The following is a 22,054-nucleotide window of genomic DNA, read 5'->3' as shown; positions in this document are numbered from 1 at the left end:
TGCAGTGGGAGTTTGGTCCCCCACCCTCTCCCATGGTGAAGCAGGGCAGCAGATGTAACCAGCTTCTTTCTGTCCCTTCTTTTCCCAGACTGCCAGCGATGACAGGGAGTGTGAAAACCAGCTTGTCCTGCTCCTGGGCTTTAACACCTTTGACTTCATTAAGGTGCTGAGGCAGCACCGAATGATGAGTGAGTACTGGGCACCTCGTTAACCTGGAGTGCTGTGACCCTGGTCCTTTGCCTCTGTACTGCTCCGGTTGTGCTTGTAGCTGCCATCTCTCACCCTCTTTCTCCCTCCAGTCCTGTACTGTACGCTGCTGGCTAGTGCACAAAGTGAAGCCGAGAAGGAGAGGATCATGGGGAAGATGGAATCTGATCCCGAGCTGTCAAAATTTCTGTATCAGCTGCATGAGACGGAGAAGGAAGATCTGATTCGGGTAAGAAGAGCGGAGAGAGGCCCCTAAGGTTCTTGTTGCATCTGAGCTGACACCATTGAAATAGCACTTTGAATGCATGTCACACGCACGTTTCACTGCGATCACTGGATTGAAAGGGTGGGCGGGTGACAGCCTGCCGGGTCACAGCATAGAGGTTTTGATGTGATGATGGTTGTAGACTGACCATGCATCCTCCCTTCATATTAGCCAGGTCCAGCTTTGGGTGCAGAGCATTGTGCCTGCTTCTGCTGTTACTAATCAGCAGCTGCTGTGTCTCTGTTACGTGGTCCTCTGAGACAAAACTCCCTTCGGAGCATGTCGGATCCGCTCATCATTAATTGGAGGCCTTGAGCATGACCTGCTCTGAGGGAGCTGAGATATCTGGACCAGGGTCTGATCCTGTAGTGCTAAGCATGGCTCATTAGCTCCCTGGGTCAGCTCCATGCTGTAGTTGTGCTTCTAATGAACTTTTCCTGTGCCTGGCCCAGCCTGTCCTTACACCCATCTGCACAGGGTCAATTGCAGTATGTTCCCCTGGGGGACAGCTGATGTTTCTGGCCCTGGCCGTGGTTGGTTTCCAGTGACCCATCAGTAGGTGGCTCTGGTTGAATGGATGGCTGTGCTTAGAGGGACTCCCAGCCTGAGGAGCTGCCTCACTAGTTAGCACAGCTTCAGCTATTGCAGTGGGGCAGTAGCAGGCGCTAGTGTGCAGAGTGGGGCATAGCAGCTGCTGTTCCCCCCCGAGAGGTGTCAGCACAGTGTTAACCTGCCCTCTCCCTTTGCCGTCCAGGAGGAACGCTCTCGCAGAGAACGTGTGCGCCAGTCCCGGATGGACACAGACCTGGAAACCATGGATCTGGATCAGGGTGGAGAGGTGTGTCCCTTAAGGCACCTGTTCTTTGTATGCTCGAGAAACTGCTAGATGAGGGGCTAAATGAGTGCAAGGGGGCTGTTAAATAGGGACAGGTGGGTGCAGAAGACACCCTGATCTAGCTGCCTGCGGATGGGGTGTGAAAGGTTAAGCCCCTGATCTGCTTGGGAAAGCAGACTTGCAGGCTGGAGGGAACGGTTGCCATGCTTCCCCTTTAAATTGGGGCCCCTCCCATTCTTTCTCTGATGCTCCTTCTGGTTTTTCCAGGCGCTGGCCCCACGCCAGGTATTGGACCTGGAAGATCTGGTGTTTGCCCAGGGCAGCCATTTCATGGCCAACAAGCGTTGCCAGCTGCCTGATGGCTCGTTCCGCAGGCAGCGCAAAGGCTACGAGGAGGTGCATGTGCCTGCCCTGAAGCCAAAGCCCTTTGGCTCCGAAGAGGTAGGTGACTCTGTTCCTTTTCGGTCAGCGGTGAGCAGGGTTGGATTACCCAGCATCCCTTCTTCCCCACCCCCACAGAAACCCGCCAACTTTGTGGCACTTCTTGTGTGCAGTGTGCAACTTGGGTGTTGAGGGAGCATCTCCACAACGTGTCCTGGGGCCAGCAGGACTTGGGCCTTTTCCGACACATGACCCTTAAGGAACCTGAGTGTTAAGCTCTGCTTACCTGAGATTTCGTGTGACCAAAAATGGCTCCTGATCCTTTGGTTCCTAATGCCTGGAATGTGCACCTAGCATTGGTGCTTCTGGCTCCTCCTTGCACCTTAAAGATGGGCTGCTGTGCTGGGTCTGGGGGCACTGTTGCTGCACCTTTGTCAGTTGCAAGCTAGTCTGCCGGACTGAGCAAATGAGCATGGGCCATAGTCAAGGTTGGGTTCCAGTTCTGGCTGGACAAGTCACTTGGACTCTGTCAGTTTCCCAAGCTGTAAAATGGAGACAGTCAAACCTATGTCATAAGAAGTCATTGCTGGTTGTACAGGGTTATGGATTGTTGTGGTACATGCTGTAATCGCTGCCCCACACTGGCAATCTGAGCTCCCCTGCGAGCTCTGACCTGTAGTGGGAACTGCCTGGTACATGAAAGGATGCAGTCTGGGGAATCGGTAGTTTGGCCCAAGAGTTAGAATCCTCTGTGCTAGTTGATTGCATTGCTGGTCACTGCCCAGAGTGATGGGTGAGATTGCAGATCAACAGTTAGAGCCCCCAGGCCAAATGCTTTGGTCTAGTGGGTCCCATCTCATCTCTTACTGCCTGCTCTGGGACTGCTATGCACAAAGCATATCCCAGCCACACACAAAGAAGCTCCCTGTCATTCCCCAAGGGGTCTCTCTTATAGACCACAGAGTGCCCTGCTTGCTGCACAATAAAGAGCCTGGTCTTTGATGTTAATTATGTTTCACGTTTTCAGCAACTGGTTTCTGTGGACAAACTGCCCAAATATGCCCAAGCTGGGTTTGAGGGGTTCAAAACACTGAACCGGATTCAGAGCAAACTCTACCGTGCTGCGCTTGAAACTGATGAGAACCTGCTACTCTGTGCTCCCACGGTAAGGATCTGGGCAAGCTGTCTCCTCCTGTCCCATGAGGCCACTTCATAGATACTCAGAGCCTCCAGCCCCTCCTGTTTAGCACAGACTTTGAGTTGTAGTCCAACTCTCTTAGAACATAAGAACGGCCATACTGGGTCAGACCAAACGTCCATCTAGCCCAGTGTCCTGTCTTCTGACAATGGCCCATACCAGGTGCCCCTGAGGGAATAAACAGAACAGGTAATCATCAAGTGATCTATCTCTTGTCTCTCATTCCCAGCTTCTGGCAAACAGAGGCTAGGGACCCTATCCCTGCCCATCCTGGCTAATAGCCAATGATGGACTTATCCTCCATGAACTTATCTAGTTCTTTTTTTAACCCTGTTATAGTCCTTGCCAGAGGATGTTGTGAAGGCCAAAAGTTCCACAGGTTGACTGTGTTGTGTGAAGAAAGACTTCCTTTTGTTTGTTTTTAAACTGCTCCCTATTAATTTCAACTGGTGACCCCTAGTTCTTATGTTATGAGAAGGAGTAAATAACACTTCCTTGTTTACTTTTTCCACACCAGTCATGATTTTATAGACCTCAATCATATCCCCCCTTAGTCGTCTCTTTTCCAAGCTGAAAAGTTCCAGTCTTATTAATCTCTCCTCATATGGAAGCGGTTCCATCCCCCTAATCAAATTTGTTGCCCTTTTCTGAACCTCTTCCATTCCAATATATCTTTTTTGAGATGGGATGACCACATCTGCACGCAGTATTCAAGATGTGGGTGTACTATGGATTTATAAAGAGGCAGTATATTTTTGTCTTATCTATCCCTTTCTTAATGATTCCCAACATTCTGTTTGCTTTTTTGACGGCCGCTGCACATTAAGTGGATGTTTTCAGAGAACTCTGCACAATGACTCCAAGATCTCTCTCTCGAGTGATAACAGCTAATTTAGACCGGATCATTTTATATGTATAGTTGGGATTGTTTTCCAATGTGCGTTACTTTGCATTTATCAACATTGAATTTCATCTGCCATTTTGTTGCCCAGTCACCCAGTTTTTTGAGATCCCTTTTGTAGCTCTTCACAGTCTGCTTTGGACTTAACTATCTGGAGTAGTTTTATGTCATCTTAGAAGGGGGCTGGCTCATACTTAGAGGGGAATCTGTCTTTGGCTTCTGTGAGGAGGCTGTGGATTTGATGGGGCTGATCCAATGTATGTACCAGGGTGCAATCCAGCCCAGTGGAGGGCTGTGTTATCCCCTGTCCTGCAACCTTGGGTGCCTTACAATGCCTTGCTGCTGTAGCTCCCTCTTGGGCTGCTCATAAACAGCATGCAAGCCACAGCCTGACTCTCACCAGCCTTGGTTACATTGCAGGGTGACCCCAACACTCCCCCAGTCCCAGAGTTTCCACTAGAAATGTATGTCCCGTGCTTCCCAGCACTCTCCCGATTAGTACAAATATATTAAATACATAATTTTTTTTAAAGGAATAATATGCCAGCTTCTTCTGTCAGAGTTATTCAGATACTTTAAGTTAAACACACTGGATTAGCTAAAACAGTAAAACCAGTTTGTTTAATACAAAGAGGTAAATTTTAAGTGAGAACAAATAATGAGGCATAAAAGTCGGAAATGATTACAAGAAAAATAAAGGCAAGATATTTACTAATACCTAACTTAACAAACTAGATTAGATTCAAGCAAAGTTTCTCACCATGTGCTCCAGCAGATTACTGACCAAACCCTCCCTCAGAGTACAACGCCTACTTCCCTTGTCTCTTCAGGCGCAGTGAATGTGATAGGGAGAGAGGGGGGGGTGTCTAGGGGTGTTTGCCCCTCCTTTTTATCATTTGAGTCCCTCTCTTGAAAAACAATTCCAGCTGAGAACCAGGATCCAAAGAGTCTACGTGGAGGGATGTTCCCTGTTGTTTTTTTTTCACTGGTTGAACTTCCTTTGTCTTCCCTTCCTGCTTGATGACTGTCTCCTGCTTAAATGCAAATTAAGCAGAGCACATGCTCCTTTGTTTTGGGACAGACCTGTTTGTCAATGTCTTTTTGGGCAGGGCTTTGGGGTTTGAAACGTGTGTTGTGAACGCAATACAGGGAAATCTTATAACTTCACATATAATGTTGCACACGTGTTTTACCAGACCAATACTGATCAACAAATTATGAAGGTTTTTTTGTTTTGTTTTTTTAAACTGATACCTTACAAGGCGCAGTTTATACAAAGATTATTACAACAGTGTGTAGGGTGTGACTACAGAGGTGTATTCTGTCTCCCAGGGTGCGGGGAAGACCAATGTCGCTCTGATGTGCATGCTACGCGAGATCGGGAAGCACATCAACATGGATGGAACCATCAACGTGGATGACTTCAAAATCATCTACATTGCACCTATGAGGTCTCTGGTGCAGGAGATGGTGGGCAGCTTTGGGAAGGTAATGGAATGACTCTGGTCTGGTCCTGCAGGGGAGGGGGAGTGGAGCAAGGACTTGGAGCTTTGCCCCTGTGAGGTCTGTACTCAGAGGGGCTCCAGCTCAGCTCTAGCATTAAAAGGTATCAAGCCTTGGGAGGAGAGGGTGTTGTGCCTGGTATTCCCTGTTCCCTTGGGCCTGATGCCTCCATTCTAAGCTTTGTGATTCAGCACCATAGAGGAAGAATCCGTGTCTTGCTTAGTGCCACGGTGCGGAAAACCCTGTTTGTAGTCTTGGGAAAGGTATGCAATTGTGCATGCAATTTTCCCAAAGGTGCTGCTTAGGACCTTTCATTTCGCGATCTCCTCACATGCGCTGGGCTCTCATCCAGCCTAATCATACTTGGTTTTTCCTAGCGCCTGGCCACTTATGGCATCAATGTGGCCGAGCTGACTGGAGACCATCAGTTGTGTAAGGAAGAAATCAATGCTACCCAGATCATCGTCTGCACCCCTGAGAAGTGGGACATCATCACCCGCAAGGGAGGGGAGCGCACCTATACCCAGCTAGTGCGCCTCATTATCCTGGTGAGTAGCAGTAATGTCTCCCCAAGTGCACTGGGAGATAGTGACGCTGGCTGTGACTGCACTTCAAGAAGTGCCTTGTGGCACCTAAGCAACAAGGGTTATGTCAGGGTCTTTGCGGTCTCTGAGGGGCCATAATTGATATGAGACTTCATCTGGGAGTGGTGGATGGGTTGGTGTTTAAACCTATGCAAGCCCAGCCATGCAGTTCCATCAGGGAATACGAATGAACCAGACATGCAGCAAAGAAGTCAGTCAAGCCTTTCCCCTTGGAAGTCAACCTCTTCCGACCCCTTTTTTCCTTTAGGATGAGATCCACCTACTGCATGACGACCGGGGCCCTGTCCTGGAGTCCTTGGTCGCTAGAGCCATCCGCAACATTGAGATGACCCAGGAGGATGTGAGGCTTGTTGGCCTGAGTGCAACTCTCCCAAACTATGAAGATGTAGCTACGTTCCTGAGAGTGGACCCTGTCAAAGGCTTATTCTACTTTGATAACAGGTGCGGGAAAGTTTGGGAAGGGCCTTTTATAATCCAGTTGGGGAAGCAGCCAAGATCTTTGGTGACATCTTTACAGGGAGGTGGTTTAAAAAGTAATTATCAATAAGTTGGTGGTGCCAGGGTTTCATTGGGCATCCAGCCTGGTTTAACTGGCCACGGGACGAGCTTGTGGCTTTTAGGGAGATCCATTAGAATCTGTAGGTCTAAGATTGCATCCCTGAAATGCACCCTAGGGATGTTTTCCTGAGGTTGTGTAACTATTAGTTATACTTAAGGTTAAGATTTTGTTATGGTTATTTTTAGGAAAAGTCAGGGACAGGTCACAGGCAACAAACAAAAATTCATAGAAGCTTGTGGTCTGTCCCTGACTTTTCCTAAAAATAACTGACAAAATGGGTGGTTGGGGGTCCAGCACCCACCCCTGCCGCGGCTCCAGGGTCCCTCAGGAGCCCGCAATGGCTTGGAGTTCCTGGGCCCGTGGTTGGGAGCTGCGGGTCCCCCAGCCAGCTGACAGCTCCAGCCCCACCACCCAGGACTGAAGTGGAAAATGTCATGGTCTCTGGAAATCTTGGATTCCATGACATAATCTTAGTCTTAGTTATATTCATACCTGGGTTCAGAACATAAGCTTGGAGGTGAAGAAAAGGGATTCTCCACCCCAATCTGCTGCAGAAGCTTCTTGGGGGAAGCTTCAAATAGCTCTGAGGTGGCTTGCAAAGTTTCATCCGTATCTGAGGACATGCCTCCAGGGAATGGACTCAAGTGATAGTCGAATACTGCTGTCGTAGAACTAAAACAAGGAGGTAGTGCTTGGCCAGAACGTGACTCACTGAATCTCTGTGTGTTGGGCTAGAACAGGAGGGTATTTAGCATGGAGTCTCTGTGGAGGGGCTGTATTGAAGCTTGCGAAGGAATCTGCACGATAATTCTTGAATAGAAACCATCTGATCTGTGGAAGAAATCCATAGCATGGAGGTGCCATTCCAGCCAGTTCATGCTACCTGCTTCTCATTGCAGCTTTCGCCCAGTGCCCCTGGAGCAGACCTATGTGGGAATCACAGAGAAGAAAGCAATCAAGCGCTTCCAGATCATGAATGAGATTGTCTACGAGAAGATTATGGAGCATGCTGGGAAGAATCAGGTAGGCCTGACGTTCTGCTGGTATTTTAGTTGCTGGTGCATTTAAGCCTCTTGGTTATGGTGCACTGATGATAAGCTTTTTCTCTTTACATTTGTCCTGTGGGTTCTGCTCCCAGCTCCAGAACTGCTGCACTTTCTGTCTGTGGATAGAAGTGTAGATCTGTGCTGGCTACTAGCAGCTGAGACAGGGACATGCACCCCAAACTGCTGTTTCTCCCCCTGCTGACTATCACCTGCTGACCATCCAACTTGAGCACTTCCGTTCTTCCCACATGGCTGTGCCTCATCTCAATCCCTCTGGTCAGAGCTGACTGGAGCTCCCTCCTGAGCCAGCTCACTGAGCCCACAGTCCCTCCCAGAGCCAAGCGTCTCTCCTCTTCCAGCATTAAACAGTTTCCTCTCGTGGTGCTCCCATGACCAGGCCAGCAACTCCAGCCCAGACCTGCTGCATCAGTACCATGCCCCAGTGAGTCGTCTTGGCCACGCTTTTGCACCATAGTCACCTCGCTTTCCTGAGCGCAGGGAATGGGCTGGGGCAGAACTCTGTGTGCCAGCTGCCTTGGCCTCCCCTGCCCCGATAACCATGCTGTGTGGTACGTTTGACAGGTGCTGGTGTTCGTTCACTCCAGGAAGGAGACAGGGAAGACAGCCCGAGCCATCAGGGACATGTGTCTGGAGAAAGATACGCTGGGCCTCTTCCTTCGTGAGGGCTCAGCCTCTACAGAGGTCCTGAGGACAGAAGCTGAGCAGTGCAAGGTAACTGGCAGGCAGAGCGCTGGGGTATCTGCCTGTAGTCTGGCCGGTGTGTTGTGACAGCCTAACAGACTTGGGGGGACAAAAATACTGCGGCTCATATCATAAGCTTGCCACAATTCCTTAGAATCCGAGTTTTCTCTCCCTCTTATGTCTACACTCACTCACAACATTCAACCAAAATCTTCTCAGTAGGAACAGTGGGACCTGCGTCCTTGTTCCTTGTGGGGGTGTTGGTTTCATGGCAGCATGAGAGACCAGCGCTTGTAAATTCTCAGGAGCTCAGGCTCAGGGTAATCCCTTCCCTGGTTTGCCCTCCAGGATTTCTCCTGGCCTGTGGTGTGAACTGTGGAGTCACTCTTTAAAGAGTCTGACTGTAATTAGTTGTCCCTTTGCTGCAGAATCTAGAGCTGAAGGACCTATTGCCATACGGCTTTGCTATTCACCATGCTGGGATGACCAGAGTAGATCGAACACTGGTGGAGGACCTGTTTGCTGACAAGCACATTCAGGTGAGTCCCTGCTCCAAGTGTAATTATTGCTCCTTGTGGAACGTGTTTTCAGGGCAGGCTGGGATCGTCCCTGTGAGATACTTGAGCAATGCTTTAAGGTGATTGCTGCTTCAGCATGTGTTGGGATGCTCCATCCAGAGACTAGAAGTGCAAGTCTGTTGATTGTCATGTCTCAATGAAGTTAGTGCTCACTGTGACACTCGAGGCACACAGACTGGGTTCTCTCTGGTCAGGTCTAGGCTCCAACCCAGGTAGTGAATGGGTCAATGAACAGGGCATGGCTAGGATAGGGGAAGGAAGCCTTTTCTCTAAGCATAGATGGGTATCCATGCTCTTGGATATCCCTTTAGCTGGCGCTCTCACAGGCAGCCTGTGGGCTTCCACCTTGGTTACTGTCATGGAGGATCATCTAGGATTAGTTCCTGACTTTAACGAACCTCTGTGACTACTTCTGCTTCAGCCACGGTGGTGGCGGCTGGAGCTGGCAGATTTTTGTTTATTGCCTGCGACCTGTCTGTGACTTTGATCTAAACCATATTCATGTCCTGTTACTCCATTTCTGCCTGTGGTGTGATGCGTGAGTGATGCAGCTGTGGTAGTTAGCCCTGCCTGCTGCCCACAAGGATGCAGTGGCTTTGTAGGGAAGATGTCCTGTCGTGGGAAGAGCAGGGTTCTGTTGAGCACAGGATAACATTGTCCCTTTACCCTCACTTTGTAAAGAACTTTGGGGGTAGTGAGACTGAGGTCCTATTTTACAGCTGGAGAAACTAAGGGCTGGAAAAGGTAATTGCCCTTAGACTTGTGACTTCTTTGGGGCAGGGAGAGTATTTGCTCTGGGTTGGGGCAGTGTCCAGCACAGTGGAGTCCTGGCCCATGATATGGGCTCCTCGGTGCTACTGCAGTATAAACAAGAGGGGATGTTGTGATAGATGACAACACATGCCTTACAATATCCTGAATGGACTTCACTGAGAGCTTGTCTACACTGGGAACACTCCAGTGGCCCAGTTGTAGTGCTTCAGTGTAGACAATACCACCGCCTGTGGGAGAGGTTCTCCCATCGCGGTACTTAACCCACCTCCTCAAAGGCTAGCTAGGCCAGCAGAAAAATTCTTCCATCCACCTTGTGCTCTCTTCACCTGTGAGACTCAGCCATGCTGAGCTAACCCTGGAGTGTAGCTTCTTCAAGAAAACCCATTGTCTACAAATGACCTACTTCTGGACACTCCAGCTCAAAGACCCCTGAACGGTATAAAGTGGGGGACTAACCCTGTCTGGGTCTGCTTGTTCTGAGCTGAAGCTCTGAACTGGTAACCCCAAGGAATCTCTCGGGTGGGGGTTGAAGGACTGCTCCTGCCAGAATTCATGTGAGGGTTGAGATGAACCCTGGTAAGCTTAGTACCATGTGTGCGGGTTCTTTGATCATGTTTCTCTGTAGTGCTTTTAATTAGAGTAAAGCAGGCATGCACAAGAAGTGCTGTGTGGTACCTGCTAATGGTGGCACTGATACCTGTTTACCAGCTCTGAAGAGAAAAGCCGGTGCCCTTGTCAGTATCTCTGCAAGGACGCTGAGGTAGGGAGCTGTGGAGTCTGGAAGTACCCTGGTCAGAATGAAGAGAGTCACGGGTCTCCATGCAGAAAGGCAATGCTGGGGAGCCGGAAGCCTCCGGGGTGCTCTTGGCTGGACTGTGGAGGGGGGAATATAGGTGCAGTTGCTCAGAACTGTGACCGGCTTGACCTACCCAAGGTCAAGCAGCCCATGGCAGATCTGGGAATAGGCCTCAAGTCTCCTAGGCTGGGGTCCTCTCAACTGAGCTTTGGGTACATAGAAGGAGACTTTCCGGCACACTTGTCCTGTTGGAGCAAGAGCCAGTGTATCTGCTGGAGTTTCCTGTGCGAATGAGCGAACCAACCCTCTGTGTTTCTGCTCCAGGTTCTGGTCTCCACTGCAACGCTGGCCTGGGGCGTGAACCTTCCTGCTCACACGGTCATCATCAAAGGGACACAGGTGTACAGCCCGGAGAAGGGCCGCTGGACGGAGCTGGGTGCTCTGGACATCCTGCAGGTAAAGTCCTAGTAATAAAGCTGCTCTGACCATCCCTAGCAGGTTCCTCTCCTATTGGAATCTGCCTCATGAGTCCTCCCATGTGATCAGCTTCGTGCATTTTGACACCACAGCTGCCACCGCTTCCCATAGCTAAGGGTCCGTGTTGGTCATGGAGGTCACAGACTCCGTGACTTTTGATCTCCTTGACTTCGTCGGTGCCGGTGCACGTGGCCCGTGAGCCACCTGAGCAGCTTGGACAGTCCCTGGACCAGGCACGCTGGCTGCTGCTGGGACAGTATTGGGCTCCCCTGCCCCCCAGTAGCAGGAGTTTGGGTGTGGGGTGCTTAGGGCTGGGGATTGGGATGCAGGGTGGTGCTTACCTGGGAGTGGGGGGCGGGGCGGCTCCCCAGAAGGGCGACAGCAACTCTCCTCCCTCAGCTCCTTGTGCTGCCTCCGCCCGCAGGCACCACCCCTGCAGCTCTCATTGGCTGCGGTTCCCAGCCAATGGGAGCTGCAGAACCAGGGCTTGGGGCAGAGTGACAGGTTGCCGCTTCCCTAGGAGCGGGGTAGGGAGCCTGCCCGCGGCACCCCCCGAGCCGTCCTCCCAAGGTACCCCCTTTCTTCCCCCCCACCCCCCAAAAAAATTATAGTTGGGTATATAGTAAAAGTCATGGACAGGTTACGGATTGTGAATTTTTGTTCACTGCCTGTGACCTGTCTGATTTTTACTAAAAATATCTGTGACTAAAACGTAGCCTCACCCATAGCCAACAACCACCGGCCCCACTCTGCCTCCCCCAGCTGGACTGTCTTGACTGTTTGAGCTGAACCCCAGAATAAGTGTGCTGGTAGGAGTGAGGCCAGAGGAATGACCCCCCGCACCATGTACACCTCCCACTCTGTAGTGGGTAGCTGAGCACTGACTGGCTTGTGGCACCGCAGTTAGGGAAATGTTTTGTTGTTGGCTAGGCTGAAAGCTCTTCTCTGCATCTAATTAAGCCTTTTATTTGTCCTAGATGCTTGGCCGTGCTGGGAGACCCCAGTACGACACAAAGGGTGAGGGGATCCTCATCACCTCGCACGGAGAGCTGCAGTATTACCTCTCCCTACTCAACCAGCAGCTCCCTATCGAGAGTCAGATGGTGTCGAAACTGCCAGATATGCTGAATGCAGAGGTGGTGCTGGGGAATGTCCAGAATGCAAAGGTGAGAGTCGGGTTGTGTCATCCCTCCCACCCCCCAATTGCACCTTTGTATAGAAATGTTCACAATGCACCTGATCTCTGGGGCTGGCGGAGAGAAGGGTGTCCTGTCTTCTGTGGCCATTCCTGGTGGCTTGCTGGACAGACGCTCGGAAAGGCACAGAACACACTGGCCTGCCCTGGACAATCTCTTGCATCTCCATGTGCCTTCTAGTGCTGTCTGTAGGGGTAGCAGAAAACCGAGCCCTGTCACTGAAAAGGGCGTGGAACTTGATATAGATGTACAAATTGTAAAAGTAATGGAGTACACATTCAATCCAGCGTAGGACTGGGGTTTATGTGTAAATCGAAATTGTCTGTAAGTGAAGCATTTTGGCTATTTCCTGACCTTTGGCTTCCAATTGTTGCCTGAGCTGGGGGAGAGACTAGTGTCCTCAGGCAGTGAGTGAAATGATTTTTGCTCCTTGGTCCAGGATAGGTGCTTAGAAAAATGTATTAGCCCTGAAGGCATTTACATTAAACTATGTTAGTCTCTAAGGTGCCACGGGTACTCCTTTTCTTTTTACATTAAACTATGGTCCTTCGGTTTCTGGATCTCCGCTTGGTCTTCACAATATTCCCCTGCTTATGGCTAGCTTTCTCGGCTGGAATCTCTTTACGTTGCAGCACGGTTTTGCTGGCCAGGGTGTCTGAGATGAGCAGTCTCTGCACATGAATGTGGGGCGCCCAGCCCTGAGGATAGAGCGTGTTTATTTTGCACTTTGATGGTTCTGCAGATAATGGCCCCTAACCCTAAGACAGGAGAAGTGCAGGAAAGCGGCTCGTACTCAGGAGGGTGCAGGTTAAGGTCAGTTATGACAGTCTGCCAGGGGTAGGAGCTGCCTCTTCTCGCTTTCAGTTTTTCTAGTTCTGATGTTTCATGAGGCCTCAGACTTTAAAACTGCCCCCAGTTACTTGATCTAGGCGGGGTCACATCATGGTAAGTTTTGGGCTTTGAACCAATAGTCTCCATAACTTCCTGCTTCAGGGGCAGCGGTGTGCCCGCTCAGCTGAAATATCCCTGGTTCTCGGTGTCTGTCCGTAGGATGCAGTGAATTGGCTGGGCTACGCCTACCTGTACATCCGAATGCTACGCTCCCCGTCGCTCTATGGGCTCTCTCATGATGACCTGAAGGGAGACCCCTTGCTGGATCAGCGCCGGCTGGACTTAGTTCACACTGCAGCACTGATGCTAGACAAGAACAATCTTGTGAAGTACGATAAGAAGACGGGGAACTTCCAGGTGAGGCAGGGGAAGGGTGGGGACTCGCTGAAGCCAGATGGAGGTTTCTGCCTCCTTGCTGAGCAAATTATCATCGCGGCCTGGGTTTCCTTTGCTTTGAAGATGGAAGTAGAGAGGCTGGGGCTGAGGGAGGGATCTGTGTCGCTGACAAGATTAATGTTCTCCCCTGGGCGATTCCTGGCTCCTCAGGGACACTGCTCCACATGTCAGGAGCCTCTGTGCTGGCCAGCTTCATTCCGTATCTTCCAGCAAGCTCCAGGCTGCTCCTTTTTGCCTGGCTCAGCCCCCTGATCAGCCAGAGAGTCTGCGCTCCACCACCACAAACTGGAGTTACTCCTCCCTTCCTCCCTAGGTGACTGAGCTGGGCCGCATTGCCAGCCACTACTACATCACCAACGAGACCGTACAAACCTACAACCAGCTCCTGAAGCCCACCTTGAGTGAAATCGAGCTTTTCCGGGTCTTCTCCCTGTCCTCTGAGTTCAAGAACATCACTGTGCGGGAGGTACGGCTCTGGGGCTGGCCGGGGGGGTGCTTGCTGAGGAAGGAGAGGTACTCCCAGGATCTTCTCTCCTGTACCCTGGAGGGCTGCCAAGTTGTTGTTGTTGTTGTTGTTTGCCTGGTTCAGAGGGATTGTATGCGATAACCCAGTTCATCCCATCCCAAGCTGGCTTCACCTCCCACCCCTTCTCTCCCTGCAGGAAGAGAAGCTGGAGCTCCAGAAGCTGCTAGAGCGGGTCCCAATTCCAGTGAAGGAGAGCATTGAGGAGCCCAGTGCCAAGGTGAGCTGCCCCTCTGCCTGCCCTCCTGGGAAGCTTAGCTCCGTGTGAGAGGAGAGCACTGTGGCACTGAATCACTCCCTGCTTCTGATCTATGGCTTAGGGAATGCTTGATCCTGTTGACCTGCCCCCCTTCCCTTTGTGCAGTGTCCGGGACAGGAGCATGGGTTGCTTGAAAACAGAGCCACGCACAGACAGATGCTTCAAGAACGATTGGGCTTATCGTGTCAGGCTGGACTGCTTTCCTGCACTGGGGGATGGGAAGGAACGGCAGTAACTCTCCCAGTACTGTTGCGCCAGCCTTGACCAGCTAGGAGCTCTTCCCCAAAAATGGGAGGTTCTCAGTGGATAACCCCATTAAGGCTTTGCTCTAACTCCTGTTCTTGCTGTCTGTAGATCAATGTGCTCCTGCAGGCCTTTATCTCCCAGCTGAAGCTGGAAGGGTTTGCGCTGATGGCAGACATGGTGTACGTCACACAAGTGAGTAAGAACTCTTGTGGGTAGAAAATCGGCCACTATCTCGGAATGACCCTCTCTCTGCCCCAGTGCCCTTATTTGCAAGGTGTGGGGATAATGCCTGCTCCTTGGGGGCTGGGAGGGTTAATGTTAATTGCTTTGATGGCTAAGAGAGCTGTGAATTTGTAACGGGGGCTAATTCCTGTCAGCTGGGTGGTGGCCCTCTTCGAACTCACCATGCTCTGCTCATTAATAAATGAATACATGAAAATTACTGCAGGTGAAAGCTAATTTATTTTGGAGAGAGACGACCTCCGGGTCTTAACTCTGCAACAGATCTTGAATCTGAAATATTGACAGATTAAGTAACCTTAACAGACACCGAGTTTCTGGCTGTTGTTGGCCCAAGGATTGCTGGTCGCGTGGCTGGATGGTGGAGTAGGTGGGCAGGAGGAGCTGTTTCTCAGATTGGGGTAGGAGCAGGGCAGTTAGTTGTGAACAGGAAATCCCCAAAGCCTGGTCCCCCAGAGGCTGTTAAGCACACTGATCCCCAGGGCTCTGACAGCTCTCTTGTGTCCCTGGCAGTCTGCTGGGCGGCTGATGCGTGCGATCTTTGAGATTGTCCTGAACCGGGGCTGGGCACAGCTCACTGACAAGACTCTGAACCTCTGCAAGATGATTGACAAGCGAATGTAAGTGATGGCTCTGTGGCTCTCTGATTTCTGACGTGCCGCAGGCTTACCGCCTGTAACCAGGCCAGGTGTCTGATCTGCCCAGGGGGCACGTCTGACCTGCAGATGTTCTGACCAGAGCGGCTGGTGGCGAGTGGGAGGATAGTGAGTGCAGGAACATTGACAGGAACCATAATGAGTTCTCTACAGGCCAGTGAGTGATGAGGGACGAGAGAGTAACCTTAATCCTGGGACAGCCTGGGTGCCGGCTGCACTTTGTGCAGTTGGCATGGATGCACCTGCAGAGCTTGTCTCAGCCAGAGAAAATGCTGCCCAGTGTGTCATATCCCAGGGCTCTTGGAGCTTGAATTCCATGTCCCATGAATGTGGAAGTGCTGTCAGAAGGCTCTGATTGTAGGGAATGGGGGAGCACAGTCTCTGGGCTCATGGGAATGACTGTCTTACCTGAGTTGGGGGGGAAACGTGAGCTGTGGTGGGGTATGGGTGCTTGTAGTGGCACAATTGAAACGGCTGGCTTCTTTCTCAGTGGGCGGACATACGCACGTGCCTACAGGTATCCTGATGGCGCTGGCTATCCCCTCGCTAACGCCTGCGTCCCACTTGCCCCTAGGTGGCAGTCCATGTGCCCCCTGCGCCAGTTCAGGAAATTGCCTGAGGAAGTGGTGAAGAAAATCGAGAAGAAGAACTTCCCGTTTGAACGTCTCTATGACCTGAACCATAATGAAATAGGTATGGGAAGGGGGGCGTCTGTACCAAGGGGGTCCCTGCATTCGAGCCACTCACAGCTTTCATCTCTCTCCCTTTGCTTTTCCCCACGGAAGCCCTGCAATAGCTGCAGGAAGGCAGCGGGAGGGTGGTAGAGGGTACTGCTCTTTCGCTTGCCAGCTCCATATCCTCCCAGAGCAAAGGATGTCAGGGGATTTCGACAGAGGGCAGCTCGCCTACTTCCCAGATCACCAGTGTGGTCAGATGTTGGCTGCAGGTGTGTCTCTCTGCGTGCTGCGCTGACTCTGGCCAGACAGCAGGCTCCAATTACACTGCCCAATAAGCACACACTCAGTTCGTAGGGAAGGAACTTGGACAGGTTTATTATCGACGAAGCACGGTATTGGTGCCTTATACTTCAATGCGTGTATGCCTGTGACAGTGGACACAGCACAGTTAGCAGCGGGACTTTCCACTGTCCCCTCGGCTGGCCAAAGACACTCCCTGTGAGACCCGCTTTATACATCGATACAAACAAGTTCCGTACTGCCTCTCTGGCGTATCTCAGTGCCACCCATCGCCTTGTACCTGTTGGTTTAATCAGAACATCTCTATCCTTCATGCTGTCATCCTGACCTAATCTTTAAGATAAGTTAGCATGTTCCTATTATCTTTGGGGAATGTGCTAGTATCGGGGTGTTCTGGTACCCCCCTTTTGGAATGTGTTTGCGTGTATCTTCTTGTACCTAGCACTACTTGGGAATGTGTGTTTCTGCAATATCAGCCCTGTGTTTGCCAGATTCTGTGAGCAGGACCTGCCTCTTGCTCGCAACTTAACTTTGCTTTAGAGCAGCAAAGCTTTGACCCCTGCTTTAGCTCAGGCCTTTGATACAAGGCATTATGTCTCAGGCCTTCTTTCTACTACAACCTACTCCTAGGTTCTGTCTCTGTTAGGTCATTGCCAGGCTTCTGTGTCCTTAGCCTTTCCCTGGGACCAGATGGATGCACTTGTTGCTGGATCTTATACATGGACTGTAAAGCTCCTCAAGGCACCGAACAGCCTTTTGTTTGTATAGTGCCTAGCACATTGGGGGCTGGATGAGGGCCCGTTGGTGCTACCACAATATATATAACATCCAGGGAAAGGGTTTGGCCTAAGGGCATTGCTGTGGGAACGGGTGCCTCGGATCACGATGTTCCAGATGTGAAATAGCTGCTTCTCCTTGAGGATGCCCTTGAATTGGAGAAGCACTGAGCGTGTGGGTCCATCTGCTTGCCCATTCTCTTCCCCCAGGATTGCCCATAACATTTGTGTCCTGCATTACAGGGGAGCTCATTCGGATGCCGAAGATGGGCAAGACGATCCACAAGTACGTTCATCTGTTCCCAAAGCTGGAGCTGTCTGTCCATCTCCAGCCTATCACCAGGTCCACCCTGAAAGTAGAGCTGACCATCACCCCGGACTTTCAGTGGGATGAGAAGGTGAGAGATGCCCCCAGAGACGCACAGTCCTGGCTGACCAGGTCACGGGGAGGGCGGCAGCTTGATGGCAGATAGGAAAACCATCCATTTAGCTGGAGAGAAGGGGTGACTTCATCACAGCCGATAAGTCCCTACCTGGGGAAGGAAGGTTTAATATGGCTCTGCTTTGGGAATTGTGGGGCCGGTCTCTGGCCTGTGCTATCCAGAGGCTCAGACTGGCAGAGCACAATGGTCCCTTCTGGCCTGGGAATCCGTGAACGTCCAGGTGTGGGGTGGGACTGCGCCTGGGGAGCATTGTTGCTCTGGAAGAGCTCTAGCTGTGGGTGTGTGGGCAGGGGCATGTGTGGCAAAGCTTGTCTGTGGTTGGCCTCCCCAGTGCAGGGCGGGTCAGAACAGGAGAGATCTGGGTGCTGCGGTGCAAAGCTTGCTGCTGTTTCGTCCAGGTGCATGGCTCGTCTGAAGCCTTCTGGATCCTGGTGGAGGATGTGGACAGTGAAGTGATTCTGCACCATGAGTACTTCCTGCTGAAAGCGAAGTATGCCCAGGACGAGCATCTCATCACCTTCTTCGTGCCTGTGTTCGAGCCGCTGCCCCCTCAGTACTTCATCCGGGTGGTCTCAGACCGCTGGCTCTGTGAGTCTCCACCTGCCCGCTGGGCTGGGGGGCGTCTTTGTGCTGTATTGCAGGGACTCTGAGGTGCTGGAGCAGAGCCTTACCCAAGCTGTGGTGGGGGAAATGCTTTGCCAGCCAAGCAGTGGGGGCAGGTGGCCTCTGGAAGGATCTTTTTATAAGAGAATTTGCACCTTCCCCCACTGAACTGCGTGTGGAAGGGTGGATTGCCTGGAGCCGTGAGCAAGCAGCAAAACCACCGCTGGATCATGCCCTTGGGACAGAGCAGATACTGCCTCAGTCACTGGCTGGGGAGACCTGCTGCTGTGCATTGTGGGAGGAGAGAGTGTCAGGCCCAGGTTGGGCAGTGGTGATGGTTCGCTGGTGGTGAGTGGCAGCTGAGATCAGTTGGTAGCAAGGGATGGCTTGTCGTGGGGGACGGGATGAATGGGCAGGTGATCACCCCTCCAAGTTTGAAGCGGATGTATTTGCTTTGTGGGAGAAGTTCAGTGCTGGGAGCTGGTATTTCCTCTTGCTAGCAAGGCATTGCAGCACCTGGGCACTTTCTGAGGATCTCCCATTGCTGCAGTGATCCCAGACAGTCCCAGGCCCCTACCCCATGGCTCCTGGGTGCTCAGACTCTCTGGTATGTCTGACACCGCTATGGCTGATTCTCTGTACAAACTGTTCTGATTCTCTTTCATTTCCAGCCTGTGAGACGCAGCTGCCTGTGTCCTTCAGGCACCTGATTCTCCCCGAGAAATACCCCCCGCCCACAGAGCTCCTGGACCTGCAGCCACTGCCTGTGTCTGCTCTGCGTAACAGTGCCTTTGAGAGCCTCTACCAGGACAAGTTCCCCTTCTTCAACCCCATCCAGACCCAAGGTGGGTACTAGCCCAGCTCCCACCCCACGTTGCTCCCTGGGTTGCTGAGAAGCAGGTGGCCCCACTCCATGGGGTGGGGGTGAATGATCCTCTGCATTAGATATCCTGCCTCCTCTCCCTGCCCTGTGCCTTGGGAAAGAGCAGGCTGCTGGGGTCTGAACAACCTTGGTTTGCCAGAAAGGCTTGACAGAGGCCCCACTGTGATGATCAAAGGCCAAGACCGTACTTTGCCCTAGCCACGTTTTCACTTCCCAATGCTGCACCCAGGTAACAGGGATGTCCGGAGCTACAGTAGCTAATACTCCTGGCAGTAGTGGGAGGGATTGTTTCAGCCTCTAACTATTGGCAGTGGGGATAAGAACATGAGAACGGCAGTGCTGGGTGAGACCAACGGTCCATCTAGCCCAGTGTCCTGTCGTTTGACTGTGGCCAATGCTAGGTGCCCCAGAGGGAATGAACAGAACAGGTAACCATCAAGTGATCCATTCCGTCGCCCATTTCCAGCTTCTGGCAAACAGAGGCTAGGGACACCATCCCTGCCCATCCTGGCTAATAGCTGTTGATGGACCTGTCGTCAATGAATTTATCTAGTTCTTTTTTGAACTCTGTTACAGTCTTGGTGTTCACAACATCTTCTAGCAATGAGTTCCACAGGTTGACTCTGTTGTGTGAAGAAATACTTCCTTTTGTTTGTTTTAAATCTGCTGCCTATTAATTTCATTTGGTGACCCCTAGTTCTTGTGTTATGCGGAGTAAATAACACCTCCTTATTTACTTTCTCCACACCAGTCATGATGTGTTAGAGCTCTATCATAACCCCCCTTAGTCCCAGTCTTGTTAATCTCTCCTCATACGGAACCTGTTCCATCCCCCTAATCATTTTTGTTGCCCTTTTCTGAACCTTTTCCAATTCCAATGTATCCTTTTTTGAGGTTGGGCGACCACATCTGCATGCACTGTTCAAGATGTGGGCGTACCATGGTGGAGCAGGGAGAGAGTCTAAGCTATAAGCTCTTGTATCAGAGGCCCGGTATGAGGCCTGAGCTAAAGTAGTGGGCAGTCTTTGCTGACATAAAGCAAAGTTCGCTAAAGTCAGGCTGTGAGCAAACGTCAGGCTCTGCCTGCAAGCAAGTTCACAGAATCTGGCAAGAACAGGGCTGATAGTGCAAAAAGACACATTCCTAAGAAGTGCTAGGCACAGAGCACTCACGCAAACACATCCAAATATTAAATGGTACCAGAACATCCCGATATCAAGGACGGTACAAAAACATTCCCCAAAGATAATAGGAACATTGCCTAAAGATAAGGTCAGGATAACAGTATGTAATAAAGATGTTTTAATCAAACCAACAGGTTCAAGGAGATGAGTAATAACTAGCCACATCAGGGGGCAGTAACTAACTGTGTCAGAGGGGCAGTACTAACTTGTTTGTATCCGGGTATAAAGATGTATCTCGGAGGGAGTATCTTTTTCCAGCTGAGTGGGGAATGGAAAGTCCCGCCATTCACTTAGCTGTGTCCATTGTCACGGGCATACATGTCTTAGTAACCTTGTAGTGTCTTCCAGGGCCTATTACCATGCTTTGTTAACAATAAACCTGGCCTGGCACCTTCGTCCCTTAATGGATCCTGTGGTCATTGGGTGGTTCGCTTGAGGTCTGCTGTGCCAGCTGTGTGCGCAGAGCTGGGGCAGCACACAGGGAGAACACACACGCAGCCAAACCTCTCACAACACATGGATTTTTATAGAGGCAATATGATATTTTCTGTCTTATCTATCCCTTGCCTAACGATTCCCAGGGTTCTGTTATGTTTTTTGACTGCTGCTTCACATCGAGTGGATGTTTTTCAAAGAGCTACCCACAATGACTCCAAGATCTTTCTTGAGTGGTAACAGCTAATTTAGACTCCATCGTTTTGTATGTATAATTGGGATGATGTTTTCCATTGTGCATTACTTTGCGTTTATCAACGTTGAATTTCATCTGCCATTTTGTTGCCCAGTCACCCGGTTTTGAGAGATCCTTTTGTAGCTCTTGGCAGTCTGTCTGGGATTTAACTATCTTGAGTAGTTTTGTGTCATCTCCACCTCACTGTCTACCCCTTTTCCAGATCATTTATGAGTATGTTGAATAGGACCCCTGGGGGACACCACTATTTACCTCTCTCCGTTTCATAATACACCCATAGGGGCAGATTACCCCCCCTCTGCCTGGTGGCGGAGATCCTTACACCTTCTGAAGCAACTAGTGTTGCCTTGTTCAGAAGAGAGCCTGTTTTCTGGTCTTAAAATGCTTCCCAGAGCCTGCCAAATCAACCTGGAAAGAGTCTGCGTTGTAATGCTCCTTCAGTGAGGAACTCCTGTTTGGTGTTTAGAAGTACTGCCCGGCTAGCGTGCCTTGGCCTGGAGGGGCCCCCTCTGGGGTGATGGTGCCAGTCTGTCTGCCAGGGCTTTGGCCTGCCAGCAAGGAGGCCAGGGTAATGGGAACCTTGTCCTAGCCGTGCTGGGTTGAAATCCCCAAACCTCCGGGCAGCGTGGCTGGGGTTGGCTTTGGCTCAGTGGTACTGCGGCAATTCGGCTACCTGGGGTAACCAAGTGTTCTGTCTCTTCCCAGTGTTTAACACCGTCTATAACAGCGACGACAATGTGTTCGTGGGCGCCCCCACAGGGAGCGGAAAGACCATCTGTGCTGAGTTCGCCATCCTAAGGATGCTGCTGCAGAACTCGGAGGGGCGTTGTGTCTATATCACCCCCATGGAGGCCCTTGCTGAGCAGGTGAGTTCCCACGGCCCTGTCTCCTGGGCGTGGGTTGGATTCCTCTTCCAGCCCGTGTGCTGGAAACTCCCAGTTCCTCAGGAGGTGGTGTGTGGGGCCTCTGTCTCTCTGTTCAGAAGAATGGCTATACTGGGTCAAACCAAAGGTCCATTCAGCCCAGCATCCTGTCCACCGACAGTGGCCAATGCCAGGTGCCCCAGAGGGAGTGAACCTAACAGGTAATGATCAAGTGATCTCTCTCCTGCCATCCATCTCCACCCTCTGACAAACAGAGGCTAGGGACACCATTCCTTCCCCATCCTGCCTAATAGCCATTAATGGACTTAACCTCCATGAATTTATCCAGTTCTCTTTTAAACCCTGTTATAGTCCTAGCCTTCACAACCTCCTCAGGCAA

The 22,054-nt window shown here is 51.2% G+C and overlaps 1 protein-coding gene across 1 annotated transcript in view; it reads left to right on the top strand.

Annotated features, from left to right (window-relative positions):
* SNRNP200 (small nuclear ribonucleoprotein U5 subunit 200) overlaps window positions 1-22,054 on the top strand; it is a 40,784-nt gene that overhangs the window by 9,444 nt on the left and 9,286 nt on the right. The window contains exons 8-30 of the mRNA XM_038384579.2: window positions 89-188; window positions 300-436; window positions 1,227-1,310; window positions 1,575-1,748; window positions 2,716-2,853; window positions 5,120-5,275; window positions 5,668-5,838; window positions 6,143-6,336; window positions 7,354-7,477; window positions 8,083-8,232; window positions 8,631-8,741; window positions 10,675-10,806; window positions 11,805-11,993; window positions 13,074-13,271; window positions 13,624-13,776; window positions 13,973-14,053; window positions 14,447-14,530; window positions 15,092-15,198; window positions 15,809-15,927; window positions 17,231-17,385; window positions 17,829-18,018; window positions 18,705-18,878; window positions 21,497-21,657. Coding sequence (XP_038240507.1) covers window positions 89-188; window positions 300-436; window positions 1,227-1,310; window positions 1,575-1,748; window positions 2,716-2,853; window positions 5,120-5,275; window positions 5,668-5,838; window positions 6,143-6,336; window positions 7,354-7,477; window positions 8,083-8,232; window positions 8,631-8,741; window positions 10,675-10,806; window positions 11,805-11,993; window positions 13,074-13,271; window positions 13,624-13,776; window positions 13,973-14,053; window positions 14,447-14,530; window positions 15,092-15,198; window positions 15,809-15,927; window positions 17,231-17,385; window positions 17,829-18,018; window positions 18,705-18,878; window positions 21,497-21,657 — 3,282 coding nt within the window. The remainder of the gene's footprint in view (window positions 1-88; window positions 189-299; window positions 437-1,226; window positions 1,311-1,574; window positions 1,749-2,715; window positions 2,854-5,119; window positions 5,276-5,667; window positions 5,839-6,142; window positions 6,337-7,353; window positions 7,478-8,082; window positions 8,233-8,630; window positions 8,742-10,674; window positions 10,807-11,804; window positions 11,994-13,073; window positions 13,272-13,623; window positions 13,777-13,972; window positions 14,054-14,446; window positions 14,531-15,091; window positions 15,199-15,808; window positions 15,928-17,230; window positions 17,386-17,828; window positions 18,019-18,704; window positions 18,879-21,496; window positions 21,658-22,054) is intronic.

This window comes from Dermochelys coriacea, chromosome 26 (assembly GCF_009764565.3).
Source record: "Dermochelys coriacea isolate rDerCor1 chromosome 26, rDerCor1.pri.v4, whole genome shotgun sequence".
NCBI lineage: Eukaryota > Metazoa > Chordata > Testudines > Dermochelyidae > Dermochelys > Dermochelys coriacea.
The sequence above is the reverse complement of the archived record's forward strand: the minus strand, read 5'-3'. Positions and strand labels throughout refer to the sequence as shown.